Source organism: Pinus tabuliformis, chromosome 5_2 (genome assembly GCF_031772625.1).
Source record: "Pinus tabuliformis cultivar Carrire ecotype Pingquan chromosome 5_2, CPIR1, whole genome shotgun sequence".
Lineage (NCBI taxonomy): Eukaryota > Viridiplantae > Streptophyta > Pinopsida > Pinales > Pinaceae > Pinus > Pinus tabuliformis.
The window spans coordinates 1,040,034,486-1,040,054,206 of record NC_142306.1 but is presented as its reverse complement, the minus strand read 5'-3'; the positions used below and the strand labels follow the sequence as shown (position 1 = coordinate 1,040,054,206).

At 37.7% G+C, this 19,721-nt stretch overlaps 1 protein-coding gene across 5 annotated transcripts in view; it reads right to left on the bottom strand.

The window, feature by feature from the left end:
- Positions 1–19,721, bottom strand: part of LOC149162784 (uncharacterized) — a 99,697-nt gene that overhangs the window by 33,760 nt on the left and 46,216 nt on the right. For all 5 annotated transcript variants that reach the window (XM_089437398.1, XM_089437395.1, XM_089437399.1 and 2 more), the window contains one exon: positions 19,190–19,278. In XM_089437398.1, the coding sequence (XP_089293524.1) occupies positions 19,190–19,278 (89 nt within the window). The remainder of the gene's footprint in view (positions 1–19,189; positions 19,279–19,721) is intronic.

Genomic DNA, 19,721 nt, shown 5'->3' with positions numbered 1-19,721 from the left:
GATTCTACTATGGCTATTGACGCTTGCTTCTGTGAGAAGCCGCTTATTGTCTATTGCACTATACTATGTTTTCCAATGATTGCTTCTATGAGAAGCCACTGCTAAGGTCTACTATTGTCTGTTGATAGTTGTTGATGCCTACTTATGAGAGAAGTCCTGGTTGAAGATGAATGAACAATTGAATGTTGTTGTGTTTGAGATCCACCACGGCTACATTTTTGATGTTGAACTGGTTGCGAATGTTTATTGGAAGAAACTGGAATGACTAAGAATCCCCTTAAAGAGGGAACATTGATTACATATCATCATATTATGGACCATCGCCTGTAGGCTGTGTGCCATTAGACATTGTTGTGTTGACCTAGGTTGTCATTGATGTCAATATGGCAATATTCTAGATACTAGATGATGATATGAAGCCAAGGGGAAGCAGAGCAGATCCATAAAGAGACAGGAGCATGGCCATCAGGATAGCCAAGCCATACGCAAGAGTCTGTTAATGGAGGAGTTAACAAAGGAGGCATATCAAAGCATATTGCAAAATATCAGAGCAAGAGAGGCATATCGGAAAAGGCCGAAGCCATCAAAGTATGAAGGTATCAAAGGAGGTCTTTGAAAGACACTGCCAAGCCAGAGGAGGCAAAACAGAGCAAAAGAGAGGAGCAAACAGAGCTATCGGAGCTACAGGATGAGCCATATATATATGTCATATATATATGCCAAAGAAGAACATATCGGAGGAGCAAAGAGCAGACAGAGCCATCAGAGGAGAAAACAGAGCTATCAGAGCTCAGGAGGAGTCTTATCGGGAGTAATACATGCCAAAGAGTCTTATCGGGAATAATGTATGCCAGCGAAAGAAGAGCGAAATACATATATGCGGAAGAGTTAAAGGAGCGGAGCATAAAGAAGAGTGGAAGAGTTAAAGGGAGCGGAGCTATATATAATATATGTATATGCGAAATACACTATCGGAGCTAAGTATGGCAAAGAATGCCAAAGAATACACTATCGGGAGATATCAGGAACAATATAGTGTATATACATGCAAATACACTATCGGAGGCGCAGACTCATATATATATATATATATATATATATATATATATATATATGCATTTACACTATCGGAGGTAGAAAACTCATATAAGTATGCAAATACACTATCGGAGGCAGAAAACTCATATAAGTATGCAAATACACTATCGGAGGCAGAAGACTCATATATATATGCATTTACACTATCAGAGGCGGAAATCATAGTTGTATCTAAATACACTATCGGAGCGGAGAAATATGTATATATTGGAGTATAGAGGCGGCATATATATATATATATATATATATTGATTGGCGACAGTATAATCGCGGGTTCGGTTATGTGCCACTACCCAAAACCCCTGATTGCGATATATATATATATGGACCCACGGACCATTACAATGTGATGTCACATAATATTGGCGGAAATCAAGTTATGGGTTAAGTCAAAGAGCGGAGGAGTATATACACAGACCCGAACGGGTTATAGCAACAACCCTATATAACATCGCGTCTGCCTATCAGGACTCTCATATCGCAATGTATAAAGGGTTGTCACCCCCGAATCACCGATTGCGATATATATGTATGGACCCGACGGAGGCATTAAAAACAACCTATAATAATATCGCGTCCGTCATATCGGGAGTCATGTATCGCATATATTGTAAAGCCTTGTCACTCCTCCAAGCGCCGATTGCGATGTATGTTGCAGACCCGATGCAACATTGCGTTTTGTTTTAATATCATATCGCATCCGCAGGTGAGTCAGCCATCAGCCATCGGGAAGCTGCGACTGCCGATTGCGATATATGTAGCGGACCCGATACAGGAATAGATGCGGGTGTAATGTTTTTGAAGTCCGCCCTTTAGCGTTTCGGCCGGTTTTTCTCGTATATTCTTGTGTATTTGAATATTTGCATTGCACGGGGTTTGAAGGCAAAAATGCATTAAGAAACGCTCCCAATAGTTCAGGAGGCCTGAACGATGCCGAGTGCGATTGCGATGGTGACGTGGCAGGCAGGGGCCGTCCTGATTGGTACAGTCTCTCTGTGTATGCCTATTATCATTGAAAAAGGGGGCTCTGTTACAGTTTTAATATGCAGCAGTTTTTCTCTGTGTATTTGGTCCTCACCGTTGAATCAACGTGTCCCAGGAGTGTTGGTGAGCACGAAGAGACAGAGGAAGCCACAGCGACCAAGGAGGGAAGCCGAAGGATCAAGCGAGGCAGAGGAAACTACAGAGACCGAGGAGGAAGCCAAAGAGCCAGCGAAAAAGAGGAAACTAACAGTCAGAGGCATCATGAATGTATAAAACAAGAAAAACAGAGAACAAGGAGGGTTGAACGTTGTTGAAAGGGCTGGAGGAAACAAAGGCAGCGGTAAGATCTAGCAGAACAGAAAAAGGGCCGAAGGACATGACAGGAAATAGTCGAAGGGCAGAAGTAATCAGCTGGGAAGCAGTCATGTTGAAGTATTCACTATGACAGTAAGAACATATGCTTGAACAGAAATCTGGTTCTTATGCAGAGCTTAGTGCAGCTAATAGTAGACTCACTAAGAGCTATGTGGAGACATTATCAGAGATCATGAAGGCTATTGGAGACTCTGTGTGGACAGTATGAAGCGCTGCAAAGACTCCTTCATAAGAAGACTGGTTGTCATTGATGCTGTAGCATGGAGACTACAGTGAAGCTATAAACAGACAGAACTCAGTAAAGAAGAGTTCTAAGAGCAGAACATTTCTATCATACATGCCTTGACAAGATTGGGTCAGTACCCTTGGGGTTGGTACCTCAGAAGTAAGAAGAATTGGAGTCTTTGGGGTTGATGCCTCAAAAGTAAGAAGGATTGAAGTCCTTGGGAGTTGGTGCTCCTAAGTCCAATATTGTTACCTTGGCGAAACAGAGTTGGAGCTCTAGAGGTTGGAACCTCACAAAAGTCCAAGTTGGTGCTTGGCAACTGATTGCAACCATTTATATATTGTATCTATTTCATTGCAAAGATTATATTAATAAAAGCATTGATACTTGTTGTTCATCTTGTGTTCTGAATATATATGTTTTTAACTGGTAAAATAATAGTTGAAAAAGAAATACTGATTCACCCCCCCTCTCAGTATTTCCAACATGTTGTCCAGGAGATGTATTGATGATTCCTCCCGTAGGTTGTGTGCCGTGAAGCATTGTTGTCCAAGATATGTATTGATGATTCCTCTCGTAGGTTGTGTGTAGTGAGACATTCTTTTACGAGAGATGTGTTGATGATTACTCCTATAGGTTGTGTGTCGTGAGACATTGTTGTCTGGGAGATGTATTGATGATTCCTGCCGTAGGTTGTGTGTCGTTAGGCATTGTTGTCCAGAAGATGTACTGATGATTCCTCTCGTAGGCTGTGTGCCGTGAGACATTGTTGTCCGGGAGATGTATTAATGATTCCTCCTGTAGGTTGTGTGCCATGATACATTGTTGTCTAGGAGATGTATTGATGATTCCTCCTGTAGGTTGTGTGTCGTGAGACCTTGTGGTCCGGGAGATGCTTTGTTGGTTCCTCCCTTAAGTTGTGTGCCATGAGACCTCGTGGTTGGGGAGATGCTTTGAGATGGATGCTATGTATCTTTCCTTATGATGAGTTTGAGAAAGAGAAACATGGATTGTGTTTTGTTCCTTAGGCTGTAGGCCATGAGACCTATGGATTGGTCGGGAAGATTGACCTTGAGAGAGAATGAAAAACTACCTCCCTAGCTAAGAGGGAGTGTTAAAAAATAATGTCGCTATGGTTGGAATTTTCATTGTAAGCATGGAGAAGAAATGAGTTTTTGACACCTACAAGTCGACTCAACTAAGCCCCACAAGTCGGTTCCAAGAAGGTTTACATGTCGGCTCCATTAGGGCTAATTAGCCCTCACAACCTATATATTAGAGCTCGTTGATCCTCATATGGTCCACCACCAATCACAACAATCCGGTCTGCAGTCTCAGAACTTGTCTACACATGCGAATGTCAAATAAGGGATTTTGATTTCAGTTGCATTGACTCCTTTTGTTGACTACTCTTGACTTGGGAAATTTCAACATCTTTTGGTATCTGTTCTATTCATCTTTTGAGGTCGAAATCTACGGAAGAATCTGATTGGTAGCTCGCTCTTTTGATGTGAAACTTACCTGAAGTTGACCGAGGGTTTTGATAGTAATCTTGGGCTGAATTTTTGGACATTTCATTGGCATCTTTTGTGTTAACTATAATGAGAATTTCAGCCTTCTATCACAATAGCTACATGCCTAAGTTTCGACCTCTTTATGCAAACCTTATTTATTAGACAAAAGTGGTTTATCTCTCCTTCTATGAGCAAACTTTGATTGATGACTAATTTGGATTTGTTGGAACATTCTAATGTACTATTGATGGAAAAAATCTCTCTCTCATAAGGAAAGAATTTTGGGTTTTCCCCTTGTGGGTTTTGCCCTGGTTGTGAGCCTAATCTTGGTGTCTCTTATCTCTTGCTTATTTTCTATTGTTCATTGTCTACTGTGATCTCTATTTACTGTTCTTGTTAAAGAATTAATGGTTGAAGTTTTTCATGTATAGTTAACTACTTGTTGACTTAAGTATAAAGAAGGAACAATTCATATCAATAGGAGTAGTTATCAATTGTGAAAAGCTATAGTCAGTACATCACTAGAATTCCTACTCATTCTTCTCTTCTCCTTCCTTAGGTTCAAACATGCTTCTTGTTGTGTAATTGGATGATCTCTCAGATGAGTCGAACTACCTCCTATATATAGTTGTCCAGCAGGGTCGAATAGGTGGCTCTTGAAGGCCCAAGCCGACTTCTTCCAAGGAGGGCCGACTTGACATTTTGTGGGCTTATAGACTCAACATAAAAAACAAAATTCTTTTCTTACAAATGTCCAAATGGGACATGACTCAAGTACATTTTTCTTTGACTCAATAAATTCTTTTTTATTCTTTTTTACTCTCTAAGCATGATAAACATGCTTCGACCAAAAAATAAATATAATAAATACATCAATGATTGTTTTACATTACATTATGAAGACCGACACTAGTTACAACTTCAACACTCCCTCTTAACTAGGGAGGTATTCATAATGACTCAACAAGATATTCTCAAGCTGAAATATTCATATAAAAAAGGATTCAGATTGATCAGCATCAATGATGATTACAACATCATAGCTAACATTGTCAAACTAGCAAGGCCTTGACAAGTAAGCTCTATCTCTCCACTAGATCAAAGCACAATGCTGGGAGGCATAAATTTGGACACCATCGCCTCTCCAAGGCACATACCCCACCTAGGTGTTCACCAAGGTATCTCCTCACAAGACCATTTCCTAATTCATTGTCACAATACTTGACACAAGGAAATGTCGATCCTCGTGACTATTCTTATCTTAAAGCAATGTACTTGACTTACGACGGCTAGTCCTAGTCACAGTACAAATCTACAAAGAATATCAATCCCTGATGCTTATCCAATCCACCATTCTCCCTACCAGTGTTCATGCACTAGGCTTACGGTTGTTAGTCTTGGCCATAGTACGTGACACATGGAGAACAAGGTGTCCACCCTCACTCCCCCTCAATGCATCGACTACTTGTTCTTTTGTGGAGATTCGTTATATTCTCAGCTCCTATCTGCATCATACTCTCGAATCATGAAGCACTTTGACCTTCCTGGTTCTCTAACAATCTTCATGCAACTTTGATCAATACCATAATCAAATCCAACAAGCCTTCACATCTTCTTCCTTCACATTGCAACAAGATTATGCTTCATGCTCTTCCAAGAAATCATACCAGTTCACAACCATTAGTAGTACCTTTATCAACATCAATACTATCCCTTTTGATCTATCCTTTTTTATCACAAGCTTCTCTTCCAAACTTCAAATAGTGTTGTATCCATCTAAGATCTTGCACCTCTTTCTTTCTATCTGAGGTAAGTGAACTTCTTTTAATAAGTCTTGCTTTCATGTTGCCTTCTAATTGACTTCTTTGATGCATACTTCAAACTACTTTCTCATTCTCCATTTACGTCTATTAAGATTCAGAAAAATCTTCATGCTTTGCTACGTTCTTTCAATTCTTCCATCTGCTAATAAAGCTTAGATGGTTCTTGTTTTGGCCTGCAAACTTTATTAGAAGACTAATAAAGAAAAAAAGGCAAAGTGTATAGAAAAAATAACAACAATATTAGTCAAAGAAAGGAGATGTAGAGTACTTATCTTTTGAGGAAGGTTAGCTCTCTCTTAATATTGGACCTGTTCACTAACCTTGTTCCCACATTAGCATGATGTCATTTTTGTCATCTTCAAGAGCTAGATCTTAAAATGGAAATGATTAGTTAGGGTTTTGTTCCTAGGGTTTTCTAATTCAAACCTTTGCTAGGATTTATAAACCGTAAATTCTTTAAAGTCTTCAAGACCTACCATTTAAGAATCGCAAATTCTACATGCATACTTAATTAGTTGAAAAACCCTAGAAATGTCATTAGCAAGCTCTCTATATGTGAGATGGGATTCATTTCATTCCTTGATTTCAGAAACCTGGTTTTTGCATGTAAGAAGAGATTTCAAATGCTAACATATCAATGATCTCTAAAGTATATCTACATAGACCCTTTTTATGATGCATTACTTTCTTCCAAGAGAGCATTAGATAATCATCTTAGTATTATATGCATTATAATTGATAGAGATCATTATTTGTAATTAAACAAAGATTACACTGTGAAAATTTCAATCTATCACAACAACTGGAAATTATTTTCCTAATTGTGAATTTATTTAATAATATATTTGAAGTTTGCTACGACAAATACCAAATAATTCACATTGTGATTTTCACAAATAAATATTGCAGAAAATAAATAGCTCTGGAATCTGAGAAAATACTAGCACACACACACATAAAAATGACACCATTATTTTTGGACAAATGTCCCCGAAAAAACACAACTTGGGAAAACCGGTGCAACAGATGATAGTTTTATTATGCAGCAGTGAAATCTAAGTACAATCTATCAATGCCCAACTAGCAATCCAAACTGCAAGAAAATCTGGCCAAAATTATTTAAGGGAATTACCCTTCTTCCACAAGCAACCCTAGTGCAACTTTCCTTCAAAAAAACTCGCCCTCCTGAACCCTTTGCGTCAGCCTTTGCGCAATACTTGTGCAAACCCTTAGACGTTTAAGCCCATAACTGTCTTTGATGAAGTCGTTATGCCTATCTCTGCTGAGGAAACTGATTCTCTGGCCCTCTGGAAGACTTTCCCGGCCTTTGGAAGCTTAATCAATTTTTCCTCCAACTAAATCGAATTGCTTTTCTAAAGCAAATGCGCAGTCCTTTGCGCTGCCTCACTGGGAATAACTCGGCCTCCTTGTTGTTGCCTCTCCAGATCTAGAAAACTTCCCTCGGATCACTGTCTTTGCCCCTCAGTGTCTCTGTTTCCTCGCTGAAGCTCAAACTCTCCGGCAATTGACTACTGCTACTCTGAAAAATTGAATTCTCCAAATGTCTCTAGTGTGTTCTCCATCACCACATCGATCCCTTCTTATATCTTCTTGTTGGGACTCCAACAGCCAAGATTAAATCTTAATCGATGGCTCAGATCATTTCTAAATCGATCCGTGTGAGTTTCTAGAGAATTCTCACCTTAATTAATTCTTATTAATTAACCAGTTTTCCTAAGTTTAGACTTAGGAAACATTAAAAAATTGGTTAATTATTTGATTAAGTCATCTCTAAGTGGAATTTCCAGAAACAATTTCTGGGTTTTGGAGATCTCATATATTCTAGCCTCTCCACCAAATTTCTTGGCTAGAACACATCTGATGCTACAGAAACTCACATATACATACCTCTTTCAATCTTACCTTATCCATCCTTGCAAATATTTGATCCTTTGACTTTTTCTTCAATTGACATGTATCATTTTCCTTCAAACCTTCAATTATCAAACTAGGATGCTAACCATTGTTCTACATACTGTTAATTTTTAGGGCTAGATTGTTCTCTGCTATAGATAAATACATTTTTCAAACTTTTTCAACATTTTCATATAACATTCACCCCATAACATCATTTCATCATTAGCAATTAGGTAGACAGAACAATAAACATCAACAATGCAGCAGAACAATAAGGAACAACAAAAAAAAAGCATACACAATAGAGACACCAAGATTTAGGTCAGAGGCCAAGGTAAAACCCCACAAGGGGGAAAACCCAACCAGAGTCTTCTTCTATTAGATATTCATCAATAGTTCAGTTGGGATACAGAGTACAATAAGAATGAGACACATCTTTCAACATTCAATACATCAGGCCTCCCAGGCCAATCCAAGTCAATTTACAACTATGTTTGCAAACTGAACGATCTAATCTCAAGAGAGCTACTGCCATAACATCCATGTCATAGGAATAAGTGTCATCACTATTAGAGGCCATCACTGTCTAGGGACATCATCACTGTCATGAATCAAAATTGTCAAATGTCATCAATTGTTATCAAGAATCATCTCTGTCAAGAGTCATAAGAACCGGTGCCATCATTGTCAAGTGTCATCATCAATGATATACTGCCATCAAAGGTCATTGTCATCATGTAGCATAAACATGGTCATTGTCACCATATAAGAGCAAGGTCATTGTCACAATATAAGAGCAAGGCCATTGTCACAATATAAAAGCAAGGTCACTACCATCATATAAGAGCAAGGTCACTACCATCATATAAGAGCAAGGTCACTGTCATCAAGGTCTCAGTTATGCCAAGTGCACTGTCATATAGATCATTGTCCATGAAGATCATTGTTATAGATCATTGTCAAAATATTGCCTTACTACTACCATATTTCACAGCCATATACATATGCATTATTGTTGTCAAGAGTATCAAACATTGTTATCAAGATACAGCCTAAGCGAGCCATAGTGCTAACCAAAGATGCAGGCCACCAAAATATTGCAAGCCATTGTACAGTTATGTGAGCCATGCCATTACAATACGATGCTACAGAGTATAATGATGCCATTGTGCAATGATGCCAAGAGCGATGTCACTATGTGAAAGAATGTGAGCCATATCAATGCATACCTATGGAATAGAATGTGAGCCATATCAGTGTGTACCTATGTGATAGAATGCGAGCCATGTCAATGCGTACTACTATGAGATAATACAAGTTGTGGTGACAAAATACGAGCCATAGAGGGGATAATGTGAACCATTGTATAATAATAGCAAGCTACTCCAGATGTGGGCCACTTTAGTGTGAACTAATTGAACGGCCCATTTTAATTATATGTGAGCCAATAAAACGAGCCACTGTAACAATGTGAATCAATAAAACGAGCCATTGTAACAATGTGAATCGATAGAACGAGCCATGTGTATACAAATGCGAGTCACACATAAACAAAGCGGGCCTTAGAATTGAGCGAGTTACAAAAATGAAATGCAAGTCATACGAACCATTGTTGAATATAATTCAAGCCATCACAGAATAGATGTGAGCCCCTGTAACGAGCCTCAGAGTCATCCAAACCAGAGAGATGATGAGCCTTACAAATGCGAGATGCTTGAGCCACCATAATTGGCTATATATATAGACATTTAAGTAAACCAAATGGGTTTACTCATTTGAGGAGCCGACCTGAATTTGACTCATTCGACCCTTTGATAATTTGAAAAACCAACTTAATAAAAACCTCTTTTAACTTCTTTTTGACATAAATATATTTTCCAACTAATTATTTGCCCAAATAAATTTGTCCTATCAAATATCAACAATAATAAAAATTCCCTTAACCAATTTCGAATTTTCATTTTTGTCTTATTTGCATCCTTCTTGGAGCAAGATGGGCTTTCCTTTGGGGCAGAAGGGTTTTTCATGGGGAATTCATCCCATAGCTGCCCCAATTTTCAACACATGCATCGTCTATAAAAAATGCTTTAGTCTTTCCATAATTTTCAAATATCTTATCATAGTCCTTCATTATTTCAGAATGGTCGGATTTGTAGTTAATCCTTCTTTCATGTATAGCATGGTTGCCTCATACATTTGTGTCACAGAGGTGAACCTTACATATCTTCATATCGCAATCCTTCCTACAAGGAGTTATAACACTAGATCTTTAGGCTTGACATTATATTGATAACTAAACTTCTCCTTTAGAAGATACGATTCTTGTGATCAGATGTTAACTTTTGTAATTTCGTCCTTTTCCATAGATTCTTCACAGAGAGAAGATTTATAGATTTTACCTTCAGACTTCATAATTTTCACTCTCAAACCTATATTTTAATTAGCATCTCAAATTTACTTGGGTGAGTAGAGCTCCAATTGAGAAATGCAAGTGTACAGTAAATAATCTTTCTCCATAAGCGAATGCCCTTACGTACAGTTCCAAAAAAATAAAGCTTACTTCTAAAGTTGTTTGTCAAGAAATTTGGGTGCTTTCCTTTTTCACAAAGATCTCGAACTTGTTACTTTCCATGCTCAGACTAATTCCTTTTAAAATCGAATGTCATTAGGACAAAGACGAGGCCTAATATGGTTTTTATTTTAGACTTCGGATTTGGATACCTCAGAACCATAAGGATATATGATACAGTACAATCCACGATGTCTTTTTGTATACTTTGCATATGGTGTCACAAAAGATTCGTATGAACCTCAGAGAATATCAAGTGCAAACTTCGGCCTTCTTATCGACTTGAGCGAGGACTAGCAGAGATCAAATATAACTTATGTTTTTCATCCTTCAATAGTCCTTCTTCGTTATTCTTCATTGTCTTGGATATAATATGAATTGCTTCAGATTTTTTAACTAAGTGTTGTGATCCTTAGAGAAGTGCCACAGAATTCGATTGAGATTTCAGAGGTATGAAGCTACAGTAAGCTCAGTGCCTCAGAGAAATGTTACCATAGTAAGTTTGAATGCAATAGAGAATTGTCACAGAGGCTTGAACTATTCTTTTAATCTTCTCTTTCTAGATGGAGCGAGAGCATATGAATTTCTCCTTTTTTATACTTTGGTCTTCATTCATTTTGTCATGACCTTAGGCTTTTAGAATTTGTTCAGACTTTAGAGATGAGGAGATACTAAGAAATTGATCTCAGCAGCCTTCATGCAATGATCTTAGCTTCTTAGATCCTCTTACACATCTAACTTAGTGATGCTTAGGGCATTTTTCATTAGTGCTCATGTCTTAACCATAGCTTTGATACTATGTTGAGAAACCAAGTGTAGTAGAGTTGGGCTTGATTTCTCTGTCTTGATAATTACTTGTGAATGTTTAATGTCTTCTTATTACTTCTTAAGTGTTCTTCATCAAACAATTATACAAATGTTCAGTCTTCAAGAAAAGTAAAGAGACGAGACACAAAAATTAGGCTCCAAGCCAAGGCAAAACCTCACAAGGGGTAAAACCCAACAACCCTTCTCTTATAGAATCAGATCAAAATGAGATATCCAAGACCAAGACCAAGACCCACAACTGCCACCAAAAATGCCAAGTAAAACCCTCCTCCAAGTTACCTCCAATGTCAAAGTCAACGATGGTCAAACTGTCCCAAATCTAGTTAACTCCTGAATTTTGGTCCTGCAATTTCAGCCCCTGAAATTTTGAGCCTGTAATAGCATAGAAAAATTCGGCCTTTTCACAAAATTTTGTTCACACATGTGAGCTGTCACATCAGGTATTCGGTCAACAAAAGGATTAATTTTCTTGTCTTTTTAGCTTGACTTTCTATCTCCTTTTTATTCATCCTTCTCTTCTCCTTCATTAGGTCCAGGCATGCTTCTTGTTGTGTGATTGTATGATCTCCCAGATGAGTTGAACTACTTCTTATATATAGTCGTCCAGGAGGGTCAAATAGGTGGCTCTTGGAGGCCCAAGCTAACTTGTTCCAACAAGAGCTGACTTGACATTTTGTAGACTTATAGACTCAACATAAAAATCAAAATCCTTTTCTTACAAATGTCCAAATGGGACATGACTCAAGTACATTTTTCTTTGACTCATAATAATAAAAAATTGAGTCTTTTTGACTCTATAAGCATGAAGAACATGCTTTGACCGAAAAATAAATATAATAATGAATATAATAAATACATAAATAATTGCTTTCCATTACATTATGAACACCAACACTAGTTACAGCTTCAATGGTGAAAGTGACTCTTAGATCTCCATTGGTGTGGAAGGCCATGGCTACTCCCGGTATTGTTTGCTTGATGATATGTATTCCTCTGTGGCATTGTTGACTTCCACCTGGTGGGCGGTAACTCCCTCACTTGATGGGTATTATTATACCCTGGTATGGCGTGTGAGTATCATGGAGTAGGCATTACTAGGACTCATGGTTTAAGGGAGCACTTGCATCAATAAAACCTTGTAAGGGTGATCACCATATGTACTTTTCCCTGACATTGTCCCTTCTAATCTTGATGCAACCCCCTACCCCACATGTCCCATGTGTCTTGTGTATTTTTCACTCCCCTTTGGCCTTAGCCTTGCATCCTAATAAACTCACAATTCCCAATGCATATGCGTCTTCCAAGGCATCCTACATATTTTGAGGAAAAGGTGTTCATTTGATTCTCTATGCCAAGATGAACCACTTGTCTTTCGAAGCAGTCAAAACACCCTCATAGATCTCTAGTTACAGCAGTGGACCCACTTTTGGGGCAAGAGGGCTTTCCATGTGGCATTGCAAGCAACAAGATTTAAAGGAAAATGATGAAGTGGACAAAGAAGATAGGACAAGCAAGTATCATCTACAAGCCAAATCAGCTCAATGCTCAAGCAAAGTGACATCAAGTCAAGCTCTGCAAGCATTTACTCCACATGTGGGCATGACATCATCATCTTTGGGGCTATTGGATGGAGTAAAGAAGAAATATGAGGACAAATGATGAAACGTTGAAGCTTAATTGTGCATATTAGAGCCCCCAAACTTCAAGGGCTAATTATTGAAGTATCAACTCCAAATTACTCTAAGAAAGGATCAAAAAGCTTCAAGTCAAGCTAGTCGCTAGCGGCAAGCCTTCCAAGGAAGAAAGCGAGGTTGAATTCTTCAAGCAAGCAAAAGAAGCCCCTCCAAGGTAGAAGTAGAGGCATAAAGTGAAGAAGTTAGCCCCATGGGCTAAATCAAGCAAAGTAATGTCAAATTAAGAGTTAAAACCAAGTGTTTTATTTCAAGAAAGGTGATCGTTGGGAAATTGAGGACCAAGGAAGGAGGTCGAGCAGTCCTTACGCTAGATTAATGTTAAAATTGGAAACTAGGACCAAACTCCATAGGTCATCTTATTTATGACAATTGATATTTTTCTTGGATTCCTCTCTCCGAGAGGTGTCGGATGATCTTTAATTCTGACATGTACAAATGAAGTTATAAATTTATTTTGATTATGGTCAAACTGTCAAGGTCGGCCAACAAAATTATGTAGGCTTAGAAGCCCAACAATCACGTCTATTCATCCTCAACGTTGCATATAAATAGAAGGTGACTTAGCCTCATTTGGACACACTCATCTTCACACTTCTCTTTCTCTCTCCTCATTGATTGGGTACGGATTTTTGGGCCTCTCTCTCTCCACACGTCTTCACACTTCTCTTTCTCTCTCCTCATTGATTGGGTACAGATTTCTGGGCTTCTCTCTCTCCACACATCTGAAATTTCAGGAGGCCGAAATTTCAGGAGACTGAATTTATCGATAGTTTGACCATGCGCTGACCAGCATGCGTTGACCTCCTTTAACTGCCTTTTTGTGAGGGCTATCTATGTTTGGGCAGGCCGCATTTCTGGGCACAAAAATCGAGGCTAAACAGTTACTATTGACCAGCATTGATTGCAGCTAGGGCTGACCGCAGGTGGGTTGTTTGACCAGACTTTGACTGGGCTGAATTTGGTTGTTTTGAGGGTTGTTTTATCTTGTTGTTTGGAGACTGAAGTTGACCGATTTGTTGAGGGTCAGTAATAGTGGTATGAGACACTCTCTTTTGATTGGAACTGACTTCGGGTCAGTAAGAGTGGTATGAGACACTCTCTTTTATCTGGGACTGACTTCAGGCCAGTAGAGAATGGTATGATACATTCTCGATCACTTCTTCTTCTTCATAGTTTAGCAGAGCAGAGCACAGCAACGCAGAGCAATGCATTGATGGGATAGAGAGTACAGATTGGCAGATGGATTAGCAGATGGAATTCTCCCTAGTTGAGAGGGAGTGTTAAAATTGGCAACTAGGGCCAAACTCCACATGGGTCATCTTATTTATGACAACCTAGATAACTGGATTCGTCCTATAGGCCCCACGAATCTCGAATCCATCGTGTCCGACACAATTCTCTCGAGATTCGTGTCCAAAAACCATGACACGTCGTGTCCTATTTTGACACGTCGAATCCGACTGCATGTCACGATTTTGGCAGCGTGTCCTGTTTTCCAGGACTCGTTAGGCGGCAAAAGTGACCTGCACGGGTATGAAAAGGCCGCATTTGGTCATTACAGCCACGCATATTTTCATTTGGCAAGCGTTTTGGCAGCTTAATGATCAAGTCTAGGCCCTAGTATTGATATGCTATTCATGGTAATGTTAAATTCTTAAAGTAAAAGGATGAAAATGAAGATTAAGGAGAATGTCACTTTAAAAGGATGAAAATGAAGATTAAGGAGAATGTCACTTTTACTTAAATTTTTAACATTACCATGAAATGACTCAGGATGTTTGAGAGTGGTTTCGGCCTCATTGGATTTCATATGCAGAAAGTAGAATTTAGATTTCATTCAAAATCCAGCAGACTTATCAGTTTTTCAGGATTTTAGGATTGGGGAATTGCAATGTTTCCATTGAATGTTGTCATGTATTAGGGTATGGAACTCGTATTTAATCAAGAGCACCAATCCCTCTATGTACCTTGATGTTATATCATGACCCTCCTAAAAATGTACGCATCACTCAAACAAAATCTTGACTTGACATGTTATGCTTGTTCTATCTTATGTTAATGCTTAAAGGGTGATATTAATGACAAAGATCCCTATACAGATACAGAGGTAATGACAAAGATACCTCTGGATATTAATGCTTAGAGGGTGATATTAATGACAAAGATCCTGATTTTCCAACAAGACTAAAAAATTAGACATTTCTCGTGGTGGCAAGAGGGCCAAGAATAAGAAATAGATAATAGATTGACATGTATTTGAATTTTGTATGTACTATGCATGCTAATAGCTATAGATGAAGATCTATATTTGAAATCAATAAATTTGTATCATTAATTAAAATTTGTGTAAGAAATATCTAATTTTAATATATATATATATATATATATATATATATATATATATATATATATTTTAAATATATATATATATATATATATATTTAATAAAATAATATATAATGAATCCTACGTGTCCTGTTCCGGGGGGTCAACGTGTCCGAATCCGACACCACGGATCCCAAATCCTACGAATCCCCATGTTAGGTGACTTAGATGACAACTGATATTTTTCTTGGATTCCTCTCTCCGAGAGGTGTAGGATTGATCTAAAGATCATCCGATTCTGACATGTACAAATGAAGTTATGAATTTATTTTGATTATGATCAAATTGTCAAGGTCGGCCAACAAACTTATGTAGGCTCAAAAGCACAACAGTCACGTCTATTCATCCTCAACGTTGCATATAAATAGAAGGTAACTTAGCCTCATTTGGACACACTCATCTTCACACCTCTCTCTTTCTCTCCTCATTGATTGGGTACATATTTATGGGCTTCTCTCTCCACACGCCCGAAATTTCAGGAGAGCGAAATTTCAAGACGCTGAAATTTCAGGAGGCCAAAATTTCAGGAGGTCGAAATTTCAGGAGACCGAATTTCTGGACAGTTTGACCAAGCGTTGACCAACATGCATTGACCTCCTTTGACTGCATTTTTGTGAGGGCTATCTCTGTTTGGGCAGGCCGCATTTCTGGGCACATAAATCGAGGCTAAACGTTGACTGTTGACTAGCATTGACTGCAACTAGGGCTGACCGCAGGTGGGTTGTTTAACCAGACTTCAACTGAGCTAAATTTGATTGTTTTGAGGGTTGTTTTATCTTGTTGTTTGGAGGCTGAAGTTGAATGAAGTTGACCAATTTGCTCAGGGTCAAATCTACCGTGTTGACCAGCGTTGACTTTTCTGGTTAGGGCTCTTTTGTTGATGTTATAAATTGTTAGATTTGTAAATTGTATCAAGGGTTTCCCCACATTGGGGTTTGTCCCTGGCTGGTGCCACATCTTGTGTCCTCTTGTCTTGGCTTGTCTTCTACTATTTATGTTTATGTTCTATTTTCATTTTACTATCATGTTGATGTGATTGCTAATCTGAGTATTAATACGAGGCTAATAAAGAAATTGAAGTAAAATTGCTCTTAAGCATAGAACATACCATTGTTGCCTAAAATTAACAATTATGAATTAAGCCTTTTTTTCAAGTAGACTTAAAGAGAGACTTATGCATGAAAGAGAACCCCCAAGGGCTATTTCAAATATTTCCAAGCCAAATCAAGACAGAATCCAAGGAATGTTGCATCCTCAAGGCAAATTTATTTCTTCAGTGTTTGTCGTCACTTTATTTATTGAGGCTTTTATGACCAATTTTTGAGCTTGAAAAGTCATTCCCATGCCTCATGGAAGTGCCTTGACTTATAGTATAGGCATGGGCCTTCATTTAAGGCATATATTTTGAAGGATAATAAGCATTGTTTGAGCCTTTATTGGAGCTATTTTTTGAGGAGTTGTCCACCTTTCTCCTAGTCATTGGAGGGTCAATCCATGGTCAAATCAAGTTGTTGGAGCACCAAAAGAAGGAAAAATTTCAAGGAACATTGCCATGCAATCACAAGTGGGACGTTTTGTCATCTAAAATCAAAATGGCCCCTCTTGGCCACATTTGTGTAGTATTTTGCCTCTATTTGGGTTTACACAATGTAAATTTATAAGAAAAAAAAGAACCAAAAAAAAAAAATTGGCCTTCAAGTGTTTTGTGGATGGCAAGTTACTTATTTTGTAGGAGACCAAGGGGGAAATTTTGAAGAGTCTCATCTATAAATATTGGCCTTCTCTTCCTTCGCAAATCATTGTGAACTTGTTGAGCTATCTAATACAATGTGATTTTTTTCACAAGACAAAAGGGTTTACATGTGATTCTCTTTTCTTTTCTTGGTTCATCAAATTTATTTCAAAGAAAAATTTTGAAGCAGCACAAAGTTACTAGAAGGTTAAGCAAATTGATCCAAGAAGACTTGGAAGATGAGGTCTAGGGTTTATCTCTCACTTTCTCTTAATTCATACAAAGTATTATTGTTCTCTTTTGGGACGTGATTTGCTCTCCCCTCTAGAGGTAAATAACATTATTTTATATAATTGTCGAATTCTTGGTTGGAGTATTCGCTCCTTGGAAATCCCTCCTAGTAGGATTTTGGTTCTATTACTTGTCTTATTTTAACTTTTGATGCTAGTGTCATATTCTTGGCGTTCCACCGAGCATTAGAAAACCTCAAACATTGAGATATCAAATCAAGAGTGAACATCATTCCCTATCCATGACTCTTGTGCAAGAAAGATCATATCCTTGTTCCAACAATTTACAATCAATTTTTCTCCAAGATTTATCTCTCAAAATTTATTTTATTTAGCACTAAATACAAAAAACCCTTTAGAAATTATATGTTTCAAAAAATCTAAAATTACATATTATAAAAAAATCCAAAAATTGTTTCGAAAGTAAATTTCTTCACTAACTTGTGGTTTAAATTGCATTTATTGAGTATTTCATTGGATAAATCACCACAAATTCTACTTTGGGGAAGCCCTAAAAGCCCTAAGGCTGTACGTCCCTCTTTATTTTGCTCTATATTGCTATGCTAACATTGTTTCCAAGTGTTTTAAGGTCGATTACAGTTTCCAGAAATTATTTACAGCAATTGGAAGTAATTAGAGGCATACCCTTGCTTTGGGATACATTAAATTCAAGCTTGATTCTCTTGTATCCATTATAATTGATCAAAAGAGGTATTTTATTGATTATTCATTATTTTTAGATCATATATTGGCTATCCAAAACGATTTGCAGGTATAACCATCTTTTTGGGCTAAGTCAATTTTCGGCCCTCATGATTGTGGTGTATTTTCTGGGTAGTTAGTAGCAAATTGAACATCTCCCAAAGTGCTTATCCAAATTTAGTGCTCTTGCACTCATTGGAAAGGTCTTTTGCAGCATTAACATATCCAATTAAGTCCTTTTAGTTTCAGGTCCACTAAAAGTCATTTTCAGGTCTCTAAAGTGGCCTTCTGCTTGTTAGCCTGGTACACTCTTCAGAAATACAAAAGTTACACGTCTGAACAGCAAGTCCCTTTCCTTCTTACAACCATGTAGAATGGGTACAATAGCTCCAATTCATCTTCTATTGTGGTAAGAAGTTCTAGTACCCAGTTTGCAGCATTTTCAAGCTTATTTCCTTGACATATCGAGTACCTTCATTTGCTGATCTCTAATATCTCTAATATAACTCTGTTGTTATATCTTTAATCAGATCATATTTTATTATCAAATTAACTCCTATCTCTTCCATATACTTTTACTTAGGCACTGGTCTATTTATACTTTGATTGAGTGTTATTTGTAAGGATACCGCCCTTGATGTTTTGTAGGAGTTGGACTAAAGTGAGAAGAATACGCTGAGGCGACAGTGAGTGTATTCCTAAAAGTGCTTACTGTTTAGCAAGCTTGGTTGAAACTTAGCAACCCTGCTAGTTTGAGCAGTAACAGGCCTCAAGTAACCATATGCTGTCCTCTCTGCTTGGTAAATTACCGTCATAGATATTGATTGGATACCATACATGGGCAATGATTTCTATGATACCTATCTCACCGTATTGTATGTGAATACTTTCCAATGTAACAAAAACATTTCTCTGCATGCACATATGCTTAGGGGCTAATGTAAGTAAAAGGATTTCAGTAATTTTCAGTCACAAAAATGCATGTTTAAAAATATTTTCAGAGTTCGTGTTTTATGGAAACAATGCTTGGTAACAAAAGTAACAGAACTTACTATTGGTAATGTCAAGAAACACTTGCTCAATTCCTGTATTTAATTTTGCTGATGTGACAAAATGCTTCGCTCCAATTGAAGTTGCATACCTGCATTTATGGTCCATGCCTCCCCAGACTTAGAAGTGCTCCTTCAATGAGATTATCACACAAATGATAAAGCAGTGCTCCAATACAGTTTCACAACAGTGATAATGCAAGATTTGTTAAATTAATATAAAAAAAAATGAAAATGTGTAGGTGTAATGGCAAAAACATTCAAATTAACTGGAAATTTTAAAATATACAGAAAAACAATATAATTATGAAAACAGATATAAACGCGATAAAACTACAATGTTTTACCACTATGCCCCTATTAAGTTGCAGCTGACTATACATAAAAAATCCATAGCCTGCATGTTCTGTGCCTATTCCATTTGAGCAAATATATATGTATATTCTTTTAATTACACTAGAAATAGTATACAACATTCATGATGCTTTAATTATTGCTTTGTTTAGTGCATTGAGAACTGACCTTTTCTGAAATC